General features: G+C 36.2%; 1 protein-coding gene across 1 annotated transcript; it reads right to left on the bottom strand.

Annotated features, from left to right (window-relative positions):
* Positions 1-242: 242 nt before the first annotated feature.
* Positions 243-19,646, bottom strand: ehd1a (EH-domain containing 1a). The gene is made up of 5 exons (XM_052150332.1): positions 18,947-19,646; positions 15,236-15,333; positions 6,059-6,471; positions 5,509-5,673; positions 243-1,484 (listed from the first exon to the last, which is right to left on the bottom strand). The coding sequence occupies exons 1-5, from the start codon at positions 19,342-19,344 to the stop codon at positions 957-959; spliced, it is 1,602 nt and encodes a 533-aa protein (XP_052006292.1). The 5' UTR covers positions 19,345-19,646; the 3' UTR covers positions 243-956.
* Between the last annotated feature and the right edge of the window lie 656 nt (positions 19,647-20,302).

Here is a 20,302-nt window from a genome sequence, read left to right as displayed (position 1 = left end):
AGAAAGAGATACATATGTCGCTGTCAGTGCATTATCACCATTCCACTGCAAAGCATACCTCAGTTTCTCCACTGAAACTCAACACTTCTATCGAAGCAAGTGCATACTTTCTTGATGTGTAAAGTCAATTCTCATGAAAACAGATGACAGATGTATGTGGTTTAAAGGCACATCTTTCATTACGATCAATACTTGCAACATCTGGGAAATGTCTCTCAATGAAGTAAACTTTGAAGCACATCTTACAAATAAACTTTTATTGGTCAATGTAATTTCTGCATTCAAGTAAAGGTGAAGATTTCAAAGCACAAGGTCCCCAAAAAAAGAACAGACACCCTCAATATTACAGAATAGCTATGAATACACATTTTGATACATTTTTGAAAGGAATTAAGTCAAAAGAAAATATTTAATATCCAACTTTCAAAATCTAACATACAAAATACATAAAAAATAGCTCTAAAGGAAAAGAATAAGTTAAGGAAGTGCAGTAAAAACAGTCATATTTGGAGTTATATATTGTATATGGAATATTTTTCACATTCGTTTTTTTAAAGAATCCCCCTTCACAAACTACATTCTCAATTTTAACCACTTCATCACACCAACATCTCTTGGTCAGTGCCCACCCAAACGTACCATGGAAGTTATTTGTAATCAATGAAATTGCTTTCACTGTTCATAGTGGTTTCTCCATTTTCAAACCGTATAATAAAAAAAAAAATGAAAAGAATGTTTCTCACTGGCACATAACTTTTTGGTTTGTCTTCTCAGTACCTTGATTAATACCATCCGAACCCTGAAAAAAAATTTGGTTTATTCAAACTAAGGACAGAATCAAGTTCTTGATGACTAGCTAGTCAACTGAATGGCCAATATTAGTTAAAATTGTTCATATATGGCTTTTGAACAGCTGTGAGCCACTGTTAGAGATTCAATGAACTCAAGCCAGCTCCTCAAAGCTGCTCTTGACGTTTGGAAGGTGGAACAAGGTGAGTGGGCAGTTTGGATGGAAGCTCATGCCCATCCAGCTTCACCTTGATCAGGTGATTGGCAAGTGCAAACTCTTCATCATCCAGGTAGCCATCTTTGTCCACATCTGCCAGGCTCCAGATCTTTCCGAGCACTGTGTTTGGCAGCTTGGACTTTACCAACTCCTTCTTGGCTGTGGCGCCTGATATCTTCCCATTAATAGGAGAGAGGGTGTAGAAGATTTCATCATAAGATGGTTTATCACGGCCCACGATCCATTCCAGCTCGTCGATGCCCTCACCAGCACCTTCCCCATATCCATGACCAAATGGCCCATTCATGGTTCCCTCAAAAGCACCACCCTTCACTGCCTGGCTCGGCATGGCGGCCTCCTCCTTCCGCACCAGCGTCATGAGCTTAGCGATGTCGTTGCCCAGCATGTCTTCCACAGACTCAAGCAATTTTGGCTTCATTGCGGGAAACTTTGTGAAGTCCTGAGCAGCAAGCAACTCCTGCAAAGAAAGAAAAGCTCATTACAGAACAAATTTACTGTTGTTTTTGTCAGTAATGTGAGCTAGACCAAAGGTGTTGCTAGACCCTATTTGGTGGAGCTACAGTTCTTGGTCTTTCATCTCACACTTATCTCATAGAATCACATTACTAAACCTACATTAGAGCAAAGTGATTTTTACGTGGCTCACTGTATATATGCATCACAGCAGTTTCCTGGAGAAATGGACACTAGAGGTTCTACAACAACAATGTCTTTTATTCACATTCAAACAAAAAAAAATCACAAAACATCACATTATCCTGAATTATTCCTTACACAATGCTATCTTAGAATGAGAATAAAAATGGGCTTTATTGCCATGTGTGCTCATGTACACAAGGACATTTTTGGGTGATAACAGAAACAAGCAAGTGCACACAGAACATTACAGCGAGAGACAGAATATAAAACAAGGTAAGAGTATAAATAGACATACTAAAAAAATAGGACATAAGAATAGAATGGCGTATGTACATGTACAAGTGGTAATATTAGTGCAAGGTAGGGGTATGTACAGTTAATTAAATATGTGAATTTACAAATGTACATGACATATTTATACATAATTGCACTATGGGAGTCCTGAAGGCAGTTTAACCGTTCATGTGGAAAATGGCCTGAGGGTAAAAACCGTTCTTGTGCCATGATGTCCTGGCACTTAGTGCTATGTAGTACTGGCGAGAGGGCAACAGTGCAAAAAGGGAGTGGGCAGGGTGTGTGGGGTCCAGAGTGAGATTCCTCACTCTAGAGAGGTACATGTCTTGGAGGGTGGGCAGGGGGGCAACAATAATCCTCTCAGCATGTCATGACTGTCTGTTGTAGTTTCCTTCTGGCTGATTTGTTGGCTGAACCAAACCAGGCAGTTATAGATGCACACAGGACAGACACAATGACGGCTGAGTAGAACTGAGTCAGCAGCTCCAGTGGCAGGTTGAACTTCCTCAGCTGGCAAAGGAAGTATAACCTCTGCTGAGCCTTCTTATGACATCTAAACACTTTTCCTATAGTGCATAACTTGGGATATACATTTGAAGATTTGCATTACATAACCAACTGCATTTACAAGCATGTTCAAATGTGATGAAATTGTGCAGTAGTTCAACTGAGAGAATGTTGCACTTGCAAAGGATCGAGGTACATGCAAGTCGAAAGAGTCTACAAAAAAAATAACGTGCTTGCTTCAGAAATTGCATTTGACGTGTCACATTGATTTGACACTATTGGTTAGGTTCAGGTTAAAGGTTTAACAACATCGGTTTTGTTGATTAAAACTCAGAGCATTAACCTTAAAAACTTCAGCAGTTTGGAAGAACATTTAAGTAGCTTGTCGTGACACACAGTGGACATTTCACCTCAGAACAGCTGCAATATGTGCTGTACTCTGAATCGTACCCTTAACAGTCATTGAAAACTTTACATTTTGCTGTAGAAATTATTATCCTTCACTCTGGTCAGTGGCGGACCACAACATAAGGTGGAAATGTTCGGCATGGGTCCGCTCTCAAATGTGCACTTGAATTTTCTATTGCTCGTTTGCCCGTTCTATATTCCAGTGTAAGTAAAAAATACAGTGCTTCTGCCATCGTTACGGATATATGAGTATATCAGAACCAGCGTTGTAGTCGAGACCAGCTCATCCAAGTCCGAGTCTAGGCCAAGACCAGAAGAGGCAGAGTCTGAGATGAGACTCTTAATAAATGTGTTAAAGTTTAAACAACTATAGACTCTAGGCTAATGTATCAAATATACCGTAAATATGATTTACTTGATTTTATGCTGGTTAAACAATATTTCCAGTTGAGAATAAAAATGAAATAAATGCCACATCCTAGGTTAAATGACACAACTGTATTACAATATGTCAGATTAAAGGTGCAAGATGCGTACTGTATGTGGTTTTGCAATGCAATACAAACTACCAGCTTCAGTGTGTAGCATTAGTATTAAATTCTTTCTTGCATTAAAAAAGACATGGTGCAACGAATAGAGCAGAACAGTTTTTAATTTTTAGTGTTCAAAATAATAAGCGTGAATCAAAATAATAAGAGCAAAAATAAATAAAAAGCACAGATCAAAATAATTAGCGCAGGTAAAAAAAATAACAAGCATGAATCAAACATATATAAAAACACAAAATATGCAAAGATTTATGCAGAAAAATTAAAGCAGAATTGCATACAAAATCATGTTTTCCTTGATTATATTACTGATTTTTGTGCTCTGACAATTATTCTCATATTAAAATTATTTGTATGCTTATGCTGTATTTTTCTTTGCTTTTGTTTCCAAGTTCTGCACTTGGTTCCAGTTCAGCACAAGACTTGGAAACAAAAGCAAAAAAAAATACAGCGCAAGATCAAAACTGTCAGGGAGCACAAAAAAAACTGTAATATAACCAAGCAAACATGATTTTGTTTGCAATTCTGATGACTTTGCCTTAATTTTTCTGTTTTGCAGCATATTTTAAATGTGTTTATATATTTTTGATTCATCCTTGTTATTTTTGAATCTGCACGAATTACTTTGATCTGTGCTTATTATTTTGATCTGCGCTTTTTATTTATTTTTCCGCTTATTATTTTATCTATGCTTATTATTTTTTAATTCATGTTTCATATTTTGATTCACACTTATTATTTTTTGATCCGTGACATCAATACTTTTGACAGGATTTTGATCCCATACAGTACTAGTAACCTCAAAAAAGTAGCTTTTGTTTCAAATGTTTGTAGGTAAATTTTCACTTCATCCAGCAATCAGTTTGTTCTCAAATATTCTGATTCTGTTTTACTGAGTGAGAAACTGATGCAAAAGTTTCAGTAAAATAGCAGTCCAAAAGAATCAGACTGAATGGCGAAACGATGGAGATATTTTTGCTAACTCGTTTGTCCAATTTACTGAAAAGAACTGTCTTCAAAAGAATGATTAATTCATGAATCGGGCATCACTAGTTCTGATTCTATGCAGCCAACTGAAAACCGGTACACAAATCATAATCGCTGATATTGTCAGTCAGAGAAATGTTTGTCAGATGAGTTGAAGCGTACCTAGTATATTTTTTTTAATGGATTTGACCGGCCTTGGGGTAAAGTCCGAGTCCACACTTGTTCAAGTCCGAGTCAAGACCAAGACCATAAAATGATGGTCTCGAGTACTACAACACTGAGAACTTTTTAATGGAAAAGTAAATGGAAAAATCTGTCCTCTCACACTTTATAGGAATGTTCCTAATTAAATATAAGTTCAGTTCAATCAACAGAGTTTGTGTCATAATATTGATTTCCACAAAAATTTATTCAGACTCGTTCCTCCTTTTCATTAAAAAAGAAAAAACTTGGGTTCCAGTGAGGCACTTACAATGGAAGTGAATGGGGGCAATTTTAAAACATTAAAATACATGCGGTTTCAAAATAATAGCCACAAGATGTAAACAACATACGAGTTAACATGATTTTAGTTTGATAAAATTGCTTACTATCTATTTCTTTGTAAAGTTATAGCCAATTTTACAACTTTGTTCCCTTGATGTAATGTCAACAAACCCTAAAACCACTGTAAAGATTATTATTTAAAATAACTTTACAGCTCAAAACAATACATGAGTTTTAACAGAATAATTCACATTTCTGTTTTTAAACCCTCTAAAAATTGGCCACGTTCACTTCCATTGTAAAGGCCTCACTGTAACCTTGATTTTTGCTTCTTTTAAAGAAAAAGAGGGACGAGTTGAAATTACATTTTGTGGTGATCAACATTATACCACAAATGCTGTCGACTGAGCTTAACCTGTTTTGAACCTGGAACATTCCTTTGAGCCATAAATATTCATCAAAGCCTCATAACCTTTTTCAGGTATTCAGGCAAGGGACTGAATCCCCGTTTAACCGCCTGTGAACTTAAACTCCTCATCCCATCTTTCAAAGCTCTTTCTCTCCTTGCTATGTGAAATAAAATCAAGATGAGAAAACTCTATTGCTTCATACCTGCATTTTCTTTAGATTAGGAAAGTCTCCAGGTGAGATGTTGTGTTCTTTCTGAATCTTTTCGTATATAGCACTTAGGTTGTTGATAAGCTCTTTCTTCTTCGCGTCCTTCCCAAACACACTAGGCATCTCTTTCTTCAGAGAACTGATGATGTAAGCATGTACCTAGAAGAAAAGTATTTGATAAACTCATATAAAACACAAATATTGTGTTGTATGACTTCTCACAATAGGTATGACACTTCCTACGTTTATTCAAAACATTTTAAACTTGATCTGTGATTAAAAATACTGTAAACACTCAGTAAAGATTTATGTTCTTAAGTGTCTGTTTAAGGCAATTTTCATGCACCACCAACAAGGCAATCAATCAACCTTGACCGCATACTCAAAAGTTAAGAGAGTTTATCGATCATTGAAAAAAGCAAACAAGTAGTTGAAGCAAAACTTGATGACATTTTTGCCTTCACTAGCATTTTAATTGGTCTTACGGTGTGACAAATTAATTTGTAAAATATTCTCAATTATCTAGTAGGAATGCCAATTTCACCTTAGCAAGGCGTGCTCTTTTGATCAGATCATTCAGCTTCCTTAGAGCTGCATTCTGTGGAAGACTTTGAATGTCACTGAAGAGGTCCTGCTCCTCTGCCTCAAACAGCTTCCTGTTATCTGCGATCAGGAGTGGCTGTGCCCAAAATGAGCCGATATACACCCTCACCACCTCAGGGGTGTTTATGATTTTCCCAAGTGACCACATGAGGGCACCATACACCCTCATCAGCTGCTGGATGCTGATCTGGTCAGCTTTGTTCAGCACCACACGCATCTTGTCCTCATGATTTTTCAGGGCCCTGATCACCTCTGAAAACTCATCAGAAATGTCCAGCTTGTGGGCATCGAAGAGGAGGATGATTCTGTCCACTCGTTCAGCAAACCACTCAAGAACTGCAGCAAAGTCATAGCCTGAAAGAAAGGACGACTATGGTTTAGATTTGGTCCTAAAGCAAAGCTTCTGGATCTAGAGAGAGAAAGCCAGCACGGCTGCAAACAAAGTCTGAAATGTGATCATGGATTTGATTAGCAATTGTCATATGATCTCAATGAAATTAGCTGTTTGTAAATGCCAAGTATAAAGCCATGTAATCAGAAAGAGATCTGCTCCCTGTAAATTCCACTGTTTTCCTCAAGGAGAACATTTATGAAAAACTATAACAGGTTTCCCATACCTTTAAACTAGCACAGAAATTGATTGTGTGGAGCAGCGCACTCTTATTCATTACATGTGACACATGTCCTGGGACATAATAAACACAAGGGATGTAACCGTTTGCTCTGACAATGATTTGATTACGATTCTTTATTTAACCATTACGATGCATTGCGAAATCTGAAATTAGGTCATATTTCGATTCGATACAATTCATAATTATTTTAAAAATATGCCAAAAAAGATTCAAAGTTTTTACTGAACTTTCCTAATTTATACAGCACAGAAATGCACCACACTTGAGTACTAGAACTAGCACTTGAGTAAGATGCATTTAGGATCAAGGAAGTTTGGCTTATATGTGTGGCAGCACAAATGAACAAAAAAGTACATTATATGCTTTACACAGTTGAAGACAAGATTATTAACCCCATATGAAATTAAAATAATTTTTCAAATATTTCCCAAGTGATGTTTAACAAAGCAATGGGATTTTAACAGTATTTCTTATTATATTTTTCCCCTGGAGAAAGCCTCATTTCAATTTGCCTGGAATAAAATAATTATTTAAAAATGTAAAAAACGGCTAAGGTCAATACTATTAGCCCCCTTAAGAAATGATCAGTTCGATTGGCTACAGAACAAACCACTGTTATCCAATGACTTGCCTAATTAACCTAACTCGTTTAATTAACCGAATTAATCCCCCAAGCCTTTAAATTGCACTTCAAACTGAGGATTAGTATCTTGCAAAACAACTAGTGAAGTAATATAAAACTGTCATCATGGCAAAGACAAAATACATTTGTTTACACTTGAGAAAAAGAATTGTTAATGTTCACAAAGCAGGAGAAGGATATACACATTTATCAAAGCGTTTTCAGGTGTCAAGAACAGCCGTGAGAAGTATTATCAAGAAGTTTGAAGAGAGCCACACAGTGGAGAACAAGACTGGCAGAGGCAGGAAGCGAAAGATTTCAAAAACCTTGGAAAGAAAACTGGTGAGAGAGGTTTCTATAGACCCAAGAACAACTGCCAAGACACTAGTGAATGATTTAGCCAAGTCTGGGATTGATGTCTCAACGAAGACAGTCACTAGAGCCCTGCACAGGAAAAAATCCACTTCTGAAGAAGAGACACCTCCAAGCTATGATTTACCTCCAAGCTATTATTTTCTCTAGGTTGCCAAGGACAACCTAGAACTTGGTTTGGATCAACATTTCGTCTTCCAGGATGATAACGACCCAAAGCATACCTCACTTCTGGTGAAGAACTACCTCCAAACGAGCAAAGTGAACGTCCTTGACTGGCCAAAACTTGAATCCCATAGACAATCTGTGAGCCACACTGAAGACTAGAGTCCATGCCATGAGAACAACAAATATGTAGGAGCTTGAGAGATTTGCTAAGGAGGAATGGGCTGAGACGACTCAGGAGAAATGCCTAAAACTTGTTGAGATCTACAACAAACGACTAAAGGCTGTTATCAAGTAAAAGGGATACACTACTATTAACATCAGAGGGCTAATCATTTTGACCTGTATTTTTATATTCTTGGTTAGAATTTTGTTTCTATTTGTATTATAAACACTCTAAGTTGCCTAAATAAACTATTATGTTTAGAAATGCCATGTTGAAAAAAAGTCTTTCCTCTATTAAACAGCACTTGGGAATTATTTAAAAATGATTTCATACGGGGCTAATAATTTTGTCTTCAACTGTAGCTATGATTGTTGCATAATAGATATCCAATATGAATAAAGGATAAAAGAATGTCTGATGCAACATAATGACTTGATGCAAACACACACAGACAGATGGTTAACTGTGAAATAATTGTAATAGGTTTGCATATCATAGAACGTTAAGATTTACAGCAGATAAGATCCATGTTTAAATCGAGCAGGGTCACAAAATGAAAAACTATCTATTAGTAGCATGTAAAGGTGGTTACATGGGTGTGGCAACTGAGTTCCCAATTAATTTTGGGATAGGTAAAGGGGCGCCAGGCAGCTAAACGGAGGCTCCTCTGCCTGTTTGTGGCACACACCGCAAAAGATAAAAAAACATATATACACGGCTGCCACGTGTCATTCACCAATCAAAGGTGCCTGTAATCAACTAGTTAGTTCCCTTCAAATCGCTCCCTATTTCCTGTGGCATTCCATCATCCATCCATTCATTCATTTTATCATATGTAGGTACACAGAGTGAGCATAAACTTTATTTTAAAGTGTGCTTTCTTTCCCTTCAATCTCACATCCACCACTCCGTGTCTGTTGGGAGAAGGCTAGTGTAATATGAGATGATCACATTGGGTATTAATATAGTAATGATAATCGATTTTTAAATTCCGTAATCGATGCATCGATAGATCGCTGCTCCACGATGCATTTTTATACCCCTCATAAACACGGAAGCATATTTACTGTATGGAGAATGAAGAATTCATCCACAAGTGGTGAGCCAGGTGTTGGAGAGATATCAGTCTCATACATTTAATTGTATCAAATATTTATACCTGCAAAATGTGTCTTATTTGCAATAAACTAAACATTTTACCATGTACATATTTACATAATAAAAATAAATTATGAGTCTTGCAAGTTCTTAGAGACAAAGTATTAAGTACATTTTAATTATTTATTTTTATATTTATTGTCCGTTTCAATGTACCACGTATGATCATTAATTTCCATTAAATCACAGAAAACTGTGCAATTAATTAGTTAAAATCTTTAAACGTTTAACAGCCCTACTTTTAACCAATGAATTTCCATGACTTTCCCAGTTGTCCATGATAACTGGATTAAGACATTTTAAGATTATTTTATAGTGACTGCACTCGCGAAGAACAATTTCTAGAAGATTAAATCTGAGGATAACTTAAATTTTCCCTCATTAAAAAAAGTTGAACTCCTAAAAAACATGAATTGTAATTTTGCAATACACATAGAAAATCATGTCCACTCACATTAAAATAAAGACTCCAGTCATATCAGTATCCTTATAAAAGCTATTTTACTCTACATGGAGAGTCCACACATGGGGGCTGCCATGTTAGAATCACATGACCAGTCGAATACTACTCACCTAATCTCAGTACCCATCCGGTTACTTGACACTAACACTCAATGATTAAATTAATCATGGCTGACTACAATGGCATCTGAAGACTATTGACTTTAAATTCTGATCATCCAAGCCGCTAGGGGCCCTATTTTAAGCCTGCAAGTGTTAAGCGCAGTGCAATGCCTTAACTCAGTCAATGGGCATGGCCATGAGATGTGGCCAATGGAGGTTCTTTGGCAGGGTCTCAATCCTATTATACAAGCACGAGCGATATATACAAAGACAGAACATTCATAAGAAGTTGGTAGTGTAAATGGACTCTACCCAATGAATTAGAAGAAAAGAATATGGATTTAAACTATTTTGTGTGTCCTTATTAAATGGGACACTTTCCTTTTATACACATGGAAAATAATGTTGTTCATAATATGGATGTAGTCTCCGTTAAATTATAGAGAATGTAAGTATTATTAATAATTTTAATCTACTGACACACAAATCATGGTTAGTATTAACAGTGATTTTATCGGCATGCACTACTTTTACCAGTTGATATTGAAAGTTTTTATTTATTTATTGAAAAAGGAAAAAATTAAAACAAACTTTTTTCTAAATTCAAAGTACATTTCAAACTAAATGAAAATATAATCAAAACAACAAAGAGGTATAAGAAATGTAATGCCAAATCCAAACATTTTACTCTCTCCTTCTTCCACGGCCCCTTTTGCAGTGACTTAAACAATAAAAATAATAATAACAATCTTTTAAAAAATAAACTATGACCTCTAGAAAATGTAACACAAATCTCATAATTGTTTTATTCAACAAACGGCTTCAACAGTGATGATCAAGGGCATTATATGATGTTCAGTACTTTCAGAATTTGGACATTAACTTTTTTTACCACCTGCTGGTGACATTTCCAAACTGCAAATGCAGTTGAACTTTGAGCCGAGTTAAAAGATTGTATTGAAACATCTTAGCGCAATGATCAAATTCTTAGAAAAATAGCAGATGGCTCTTTGCGCCACTTAATTTACATACAATACACCCACAGTTTGTGCTTCTACACCAACAGTAGCGCAAACACTCCCACCCATGCCCACTTGCATGAAAATTGCACTTAGAATTAGCCCTCTCACGAAAAAGGTATAAGACGTTGCACAAGGTCGTAGCGCATTCCATACTCGTGAAAATAGAGCCCTAATTGTCAATGTAAGTCCAAGATGACACAAAAACAAAAGTTACTGAACGCACCTTTAAAAATTGTACATTCGCTATACTGAAGGAATTGACATGGCTTTTTAAGATTTTATCAATTTCTATGACTTTTCCAGGCATGGAATTCATTATTTTCCAAATATTTCCATTTTCTCCAAAGTCTAAGCCTTGAACACAGCCACAATCTGTCCACTGAAGCTCTTTTCTGATAGGCTGTTTTATGCTACTTCCAGGAGGCACATAGTTTTTTTTAATCAGTCTGCCTGGATACAAAGTTGTGGACACAAGGCATCATGTTGACACAACAAGTGCTTTTGAGGATTAAATAAACTACCAGATTTGCCAAAGTTAACAGGTTAGTGGCATAGAGTTAGAGTTTTCTTTGAGGCATTTAGTACCAAGTAAACTATATATCCCAAAACAAACCAGTACATTCAGCTTTGTTTTCTTAGTTATGTACTTATTTTCTTTAGATTTTTCACTATTTGTCTGTGTTTTCTGAACAACTGCCACTCTAATTATTTTAATTAATCTTTACTCACCAATTCATTATTATTGTATAAAATCACTAAGAAAATAAAAATAACTATGACTGATCACTTGGCGGTTCCTAGCCAGAATAAGCTGCAATATGGACCAGAACTTTTACAATAACGCAAGACTAGGTTTTCCATAACTGTAGGAACCCTGACAATATGCATAAAGAAAAGAAGAAAAAGATCACGATCATCAGTGAAAAGAAAAATAGGTTCTTGTGGGAAAACTGCTGATATTTCATATGATCTGGTACCACAAAGAAACTTTTAGTTCCATATTTTTCATGAATCTATTTCCAGTCATTCAGTCGTAAACACATTTTCCCACACAGATGACCTCTACTGCAAATGTAAACGAGAAGAGTGATATCATAACAGAAACCAACGGCAACAATGGAAAACAAAAGCTGTTTTAGATGTAGTTAGACGTGAAGGTTCAAACCCCCATTCATGCTTAATCCCACATAGCCAGAAATTCTCCACAGTCTGTTATGTCTGGACTAGTAGTGGGGCGGCCGTCAGGGTCTCTGTGAAATGACTGCTGAGTATCTGTGTTATGAAGGGGCACCTTGGTCTCAGTATCTTGTTACCAGCTCCGGCAGGGACAACAGGGTCACGTGAATCATGACACACACACACATAGCCTAGAACAATGACACATTTCTGAACCGCTGCCTCAAATGTTGCTTGTCATAGTTCGCTAGGCCTTATCTGTATCTACACTCTGCAGATAGTTGGCATACTGTATGGGCCAGCTCAGCAGTTCCTTCTTATTCATGCTCTGTACAGAAGAGTCATACAAGCATACTGTCAGATAGTGACTGTGTGGAATATTGGAATGAACACATAATATAGATTCCAGTCAAATGGGAAATAAAATGCTTCTCCACCCACAAAAACTTAAGTGGCATTAAAAAAAGGGAACTGGAAGCAATGTGGTCAGGATTATTTTGGCACAATAGTCTTTTCTCAACACATAATAGGCCAGTGCTCTCTGTTTTGGGATTTATGCATAAAAAGCACGGCAGACACACCTGCCTGAACAGCTCTGACATGACATCCTGTCTCTTCATTTAACTGCAGTATAAATAACACGACTAATATTAGTGGAGAAAAGATATTAAACTATTGTTGTATTAAGAAGGTAGCCCATTTAAGATTTGACATGACAAAACATGCAGAAAGTCAGACTTGTTCTACTTGCTTCTCTAAGCAAACAGTTTGCCAGAGGCCAGTGTTAATTTTTACAACGTTTTTGTTTTATTTAGTCACAGTTTTAAATGGCATATAATTTTAGTGAATGAAAATAATATCTTTTAGTTGAAGATAATGTGCAGTGAAATGACAAACGTGTCAAACTGTAACAAAAAAAACTTTAATAAAATATTCAAACATTCAGAAAAACATATTTAAACATGTTTCAATCAAATAGGCTGCATTAAAAATACTGTCCATATACTGTCTTTTGAAAATCTGAGCTTGTGAAATAATAGGATATTATGAATACACTGAAGTATTAGTGAGTCTTCAGAAGTTAGACTGCTATATTCTGAATTATTTATGCTTTAGAGACTGTTACTATATTTCCGTTAAGACAGTTTAGGATTTTGCAATACATGTAGCATGTTTTTAAAGGCAACAGTTTTCACAACAAAACTTACGTGACACAAGTTAAGAATATTATGTTTAGTGTGCAACTTGGTTCAAATTAACCTGTTCATTCACTTCATTGTCTGTGCAGCTGTAAGATGTAATGTTATGGATATAGGATAAATATGCATTTGAGTGAGGTAAATAACCCATTTTAATGCTACTCATGCAGCTCAAGTGGGGAAATCCTCAACATACTGGATTATTTGATTAGATAAATCCACATCTAAAATCTGCTTTTATAAACCAGTATTTCTCTAGATGTTTCTTCTCCTGTTTATACCTTTTAAACAGCACTAGCACTGTTACTATCTTGCAGCTACATTTTTTTCTCATCATGTTTTCATCAACAGTATGCTTTAATAGGTTTAATTATCATAATGAATCTTTTTTGTGTCTTATTCTTTATCATTGACTAAATAAAAAAAAACCTTCGTCAATTAACATTTTCATCAGTGATTTCATTGCCGTGATTTCCACTGCATGAAGCTACAGTAAAATATAAAGATTTACATTGTGTCAAACTAAGCACTAAAATTAATTGACTACTGATTTCTTAAGAGGAAGAAAAGGTACAAAATATGTTAAAGTGCCTATAGAAAATAAACATACACCTTTGGAGTAATCACTTTTTTGTCTGGCAGCCTGAAATAAAAACCTATAAATAAAACGTTTAAAAAAAATCTGGCTTTATTTACAAATGTTGCCTTACAACATTCAAGTAACAAAAAATAAAAAATAAATAAATACATTTATTTTTATTTTATTATTTATAAAGGCAACAGTTTCCAAAAATGTATAAAAGATGGAAAACTAGAATAACAGGGCTTGAAAAATTATCATACCCCTGGATTTAATACTTTGTAGAGCTACCTTTTGCTTTAATGACAGCCATCAGTCTGCTTTGATATATCTTAACTAGCTTCACACACCTAGACAGGGAAATATTTGCCCATTCGTCTTTGCAGAATTGTTCGAGTTTAGTCAAATTGTGGGGTGAGTTGTGATGGACTGGCGGTGTGTTTATGGTCATTATTGTGCTGAAAGGTGAACCACCTGCCCATCTTCATTTGTCGAGCAGATTGCCACATATATTCATCAAGAATTTGGGTTTACAAGGCAGCATCCATTTTCCCCTTCAGACCTGATAAACTGCCCAGTCCCGCTGTAGAGAAATGTCCCCCAAAACATAATGTTTCCACCACCATGCTTCACAGTAGATATGGTAAGTTCTGGGTAGTGTCCTGTGTTTAGTTTTCTAAAAATATAACGCTTGGAGTTCTGTCCAAAAAGTTACATTCTTGTCTCATCTGACCATACAACCAGTCTCAGATAAACCATACAGTATCAGAATCCTCCAATTGTTTTGTTTTTTCCACAAACAAGAATCCTCAAGAAACAGCCGGTTTCACTCTGAAGTAATCAAAGCCACTACATGTCAGGAAGGGGACAGTTAGCCAGGTATATGATCTGAAAGGTGATTGGTTGCACCTGAGCAAGTTTGTAATGGTTACTGTTAGGAGGCTAATCACTTAAGAAAACCAGGTATTTTACTAATTAATTTTTTAATTGTTCAGAATTTTTTTAAATGTGATTTTCACTTTGTTGAAGGTTATAATGTGCAAATACAGCCGTAAAAGGTCGGATTGAATTTATTTAAATTTCCAGGGTGTAATGTGACAAATGATAAGAATTTTGTCAAAGTATGATGACTTTCTATAGGCACTGTAATGCAACTGGTGAAGGGAACATATAATGAAGCAAAGGTTAGCATGGAGTATTTACGATACAGAATTTTAAAGAGAGATTGAAGGTATGGATATGAGGGTGATGAGAGAGAAGTAAAATAAAACATTATTTTAAAGTATGAATATGTATTATAGTATTAATTTATTAATAAATAGATATATGTATATAAGTTATAGTATGATAATTATTCATGCATTTTTATATATTAATTATTAATTTAGATTTATTATAAATAATAGCTTCATATAAATAACATGTAAAATAAAATAATAAAGTGCCAGAAGCTTCTGACCTCTGCTGATCCTCTGTTTCTCCCCAGACAAGATGCCTGGAGTATCGATGATACTGATGCTCTCCAGGACAGGGTTGTTTAACTGAGCACACATAAACCTACATGCAGAGAGAGAGAGAGAAATTGAAAGTTTGACAAGGAAAGTCAGCGCACATGACACTGTAACAGGTTTGGCGAGTATGAAATGAAAATATTAAACCCCTCTGTATTCCTTCATTCTTTTCAGAGTCAGAAAGTACTACAGAGCTTTAAAGCAAACATGCCAAACACATTTCCAGGATATTTCTATTATCGATGGGGACATTTTGTGGACTTTTATGTGTTTTCAAAACCAACAGGAATGGTAGACTTCATTGTGTAACTGTATGCTCAAATCACCATAAGCTCTGGATTTCAGTTGGAATAGGTTGCAAAATATAATAACATAATTTTATCATCATTTAACAACATTTCTCCCTGTCAGCCCTATGGCACTATCCAACCGCTTGTTTGAAAGTAAAGACTCAAAGCACACATGGATCACAAGACTCGATCTTAAAGCTGGAATTTTCTTAAAGAAGCAGAGAACTCACTGGAGCAAGGCTGTTATCCAACCTACATTCAGAGCAAGACACTAATAGGATTAGGGCACAGGCTTTCCAAAAATCACCATTTAACCATAATATTCCATAAGTCTTTGCTCAAAATTGTATGTCTGTCTGTCTTTAAACTTGCTTCTAATGGCAAGACTTTGATATGTAGGTCATGACAGTGGACCATAAAACTGTTTCAATAGAACACTGTGAGGAACACAAAGGGGATTCATTACTTTATTTCATTTACTGTTTGGAATTTAGGGCTGCAACTAATGATTATTTTGATAATCAACTAATCTAATGATTATTAGACTATTCTGGTGATTATTGCAATGATTAATCATTAGCTCTTAATAGCCTATTCACAGCTTGTACCCCGACTTAAAAGGTTGTTGTGCCGAGCAGGGTGGGGAAGATAAGTAGTGAGTCCCACCTGTGTGCCACCTCATTCTCACGTTCCAGTGAGGGGCGGCGGGAGTATTTAAGGTGAGGAGATGGTGGCAGATTAGAGAGAGATGCACAAAGCCTGTTTGTGTGTGTCTTTTTATGTTCAGACGTAGCTGGCTGAAAAGAAGTTTGTGTTTTTGTTTTGTTTCATACTGAAAATTGTTTATTAAATGTCTACGTGTCAAGCCGAACAACTGACAGTCTAACATTGCCATTGTTTTAGTGGGTCAAGCCGGTACCAGCTTCCTCCTATACCATCTTTAAATTGCAACAAATAGGCTAAACAACTATAACAAGTTATTGTACAAAACTTTCAAAGGAAGAAAAGTACAGCTCCATACAGAGTGGCACAAAACAGCTTATGCACATCTTGAACTCAGAATGACTCGCTTCAATGTAACTTGAGTGCATCAGGGCGATCCTTGCTGCACATTCAAAAGTGCAGGTAAGATAATAATACACATCTAGTTCACGACGTCAAGCAGTTTAAAACTTTTTTTACTGCAACTATGTATTTAAGCAGTGTAAGAGAGAATCAGCAAAAGATTCCAGTCACTCCAGAACATCTTACAAATACGGAAATATTACTCACAGTAGAGGATTTAACGTCACACAGTGATTGTCTTCGAAATGTATTGTTGATGCGGCGCTTTGATTGCTGCAATAATTACACATAAATTGAATAAATGTAGAGCATTATAGAGACATAACTTCTTGTAGAGCGTTTTACTGTGCTGACTTATTCACTTTAAGCAGAGCGAGCTATAATCATACAAAAACACTCTCTAAAGCTTTATTCGGATGAGACTAGTTTTCCCTATGGAGGTTAGGGAAATGTATGTTTTACAGACGTACTTTGTGATATAAATCACATCCGAATCTGACAAGTTTGTGTTTTTCTCACACAACCTCTGAAGAAATTACAGATAAAATTACCTACTGTTTTTCAGCTTTCTCAAGGGTCCTCTGAGAAATCTAATCCTGTCCAAATGCGAATGTCTGCGATTTCTGATATTGAATTTTCAAAGGCATCTCTTTGTGCATTTTGACCTACATGAACTACCATTGAGACCGTACTTATGCGTGCCAATCTTCTGCCTGCCGCGAGACTTTAAAACTGAAAATACAATTAAAAAGGAGAGCCAAATAGCAATACTCACCTTAATTTCTCAGCGCAGTTATGAAATGTTATAATTATATTTATTATTTCATTGGGTTTATTATAAGCAGCCACTTCTATAAACTCATGTGAATTTATAAAGTATAATTAATAAATTACAATTAAATCAATTATATTTATTATTTAACACATTTTTTAATGTCATTTTAAATTTAAACTGATAAAGATTAAAAGATATGTTAATTTAATCACCTAAATTATGCGTTTAACCTTCTGTAGCGCCCACATCTAGAAAACAGACACTCCCACCTCTGTAATAGTACATTAAATCTCAGACGAGTAATGATAATTGAATCCAGTCTGAACAGGACTTAAGACGTTTCTCAATTAAGAAGCGTCTCCCAATTAAACTGAGAATTGAGTCTCCCATTAAAACCACCACCACTAAAACAATGGCAATATTAGACTGTCAGTTGTTCGATGACTAGTCAATTAGTCGGCCACCCAGGCACATCCCTAATTAAATGTATCTAAAAAATGGTCAAGTATCCATATTAGAAAGACTGGACCTGATTTGAATTCATGGGAAAATTTAGCTTTTAGTCAACACAAAACACAATTATGACTTAAAACCCTTCCTTTTCTTGAAAACTTGTTCTCCAAAACAGAGCAATTTCTCACCACTTTCACATTATATTTTTATACATGTATTTTTTATATATTAAAAGTCTGAAAAAAAGAACCAGTTTTGACTGCTTCCTGCCCATCATTTCACAATGACTGCAAATAACCATGTGCTAAAGAGCAAATGTTGAAAAGCGGGAAATATCTTCAGACTGTAACACCATTATGAATCTGATATGTGTTTTGTGGTTTTCATTTTGGGATTGCTGCCTTGATCAGCCTTGAACTTGTTTAATCTTATCAAGCATATGGCAAGGCACTGGTCTAGTAATCCTTTGACAATCTTCTTGAGAAGACACAGCACATGACACCATTAAGAAATCTGCTAGCTATTTTACAGCCAATGTTGAAGCTTTTCAGACTGGAATCACAACAGCATATATTCTGTGTGTGTGTGTGTGTGTGTGTGTGTCTCAGTAAATGTGTGCTGGCATGTAGTTTAAAATTGAGTCTTGAAAAGGAAAACAAATAGGATAAAACCAAGGTAAATTCAATAACAGAGGTGACTTAATCATCAGATAACATGGAAACTATGACAGACACTAACACATTCTAGAAACTGTATAATAATGACTCAATAATAGTGAGATCATAATTAAAACGGATATAGTGAAACAATACTGTCCAGAAACACAATTTACTCACTGTCATCATGGGGTGTGTCGTTGGGAAAAATACCCAGATATGAAAATAACTAAAGAGATATTCCACATTACAATTGCCAAATTTGAATAAAGCATTACAGTGTAATTTTAGCTTAATGTCCTGCTTTGCAAACATAGGGTAAAACCTGTGTACACCGGACGCGTCCGTTGACGCAACGCGAAAAAAAATATACATTTGAATAATTAAACGTATATATGATTTATAACCAATGAAATGTACCTATTGAGGAAAGCGTTGCCGAAAGCGTTGAGTTTTCTGAAAGGTTTCTTCGGGTCAACAACCAGAGCGTTACCGGGTATCACGCCCTCCTGATCGCCGTGCATTACCGCTATGAAGGAATCCGTCGTCGGCTCAGGGCCTATTCTCATACCGGGAAAGTCCTGCTCCATTAAATGCCGGATAAAGGTGGTCTTCCCGGTGGAGTACTGTCCCACCAGTAGCACCATGGGCTTGTTGTCAAAGTCAGCATCCTCTAAAGCCGGTGAATGGAAGTCATGGAAATGATAAGTGTCCTCCAAAGGGAAGAGTTTGGTGCGGTAGAGGCGCTTCAGTCCGTCCGACACGTTTTGGAAAAGTTCTGGGTTTTTCTTCCCTTCTTTGTTAGACCAGCTGAACATGATGGTCAATATACAAAGGTATTAATTCAAAAGAGGGACAGAAATCGATGCTGCCTCTTTCAAATATTCGCCGCAAACTAGACGAAGTCCTGTCGAAAGTTTGCCTGTCCCACCCCTGTAGTCACCTCTGTCTGTCTGTACTTCCCCTTGGCAAACCCCCAAACTGTAATGAAACGCTAATATCTGAGGCTGTTGCAACACTCTCCTACGACTGTACGTCGTTTCTTCTTACTATATTACAACAGTTCTAGTCTGATCGAGCTCCAACTTTCTTCTATGCAGACCATAGTTCGCAAGCGGAACCGTGTTGTGAACTTCATAATAAAAGCCTCGATTTAACTAGAACAAACGTGGTCGTTTATACATGTTGGATTACTAAAACCATTGTTATGAGGGCAGGTATGAACAGAATAAATACACTCTTGTTATAAATCGCCAGAGGGCGAATACGGCTACGTGACTCTTCAGAAGGGTAAACAGGCGGCGACGTTGCTTTTAAACCAACTCAAATTTTCAAGTAACTTATTACACATGAGTGTTTTCTATTTCATACTTTAAAAGAAACGAACAAATAAATGAATTTAAGGGATAAACAAAAACACGAATAGCATGATCAGCCATCCTATTATTTACGTAAAGGTGCCGTACGTAAGATTCAGAAACCCTTATTATTAATGACACCTGTGGCCGTTAAGTGAACTGCAGCCAGATGCCTGTTGCTCGTGCTCGTGCACACACTCCAGCATCGACCAAAACAAAGAGACTGAGTGTGATTCACTGGCAGCATAATTCAAATGACACAGTTATGATTGTTTTACTACAAAATTTGAGACCGCATATTATATTTGACTCTCCAGTGCTGGAACAAGGCTAAAACAAAGTGTGGATATAGATCTGACTGTGCAAGACTGTATATTTTTCTTTGCATGACACATTGACTGCATTTATAGGATAGCCT

The sequence above is a fragment of the Xyrauchen texanus genome, chromosome 19, assembly GCF_025860055.1.
Source record: "Xyrauchen texanus isolate HMW12.3.18 chromosome 19, RBS_HiC_50CHRs, whole genome shotgun sequence".
NCBI lineage: Eukaryota > Metazoa > Chordata > Actinopteri > Cypriniformes > Catostomidae > Xyrauchen > Xyrauchen texanus.
This window is presented reverse-complemented; position numbering and strand designations above follow the sequence as displayed.

Coding starts and splice junctions, on each gene's coding strand:
- ehd1a (XM_052150332.1), bottom strand. CDS start 19,344: ATGTTCAGCTGGTCTAACAAAGAAGGGAAGAAAAACCCAGAACTTTTC. Junction 15,334..18,946: donor GGCAACGCTTTCCTCAATAG/GTACATTTCATT, acceptor CTCTGCATGTAG/GTTTATGTGTGCTCAGTTAA. Junction 6,472..15,235: donor GAAACAGAGGATCAGCAGAG/GTCAGAAGCTTC, acceptor CCTTTCTTTCAG/GCTATGACTTTGCTGCAGTT.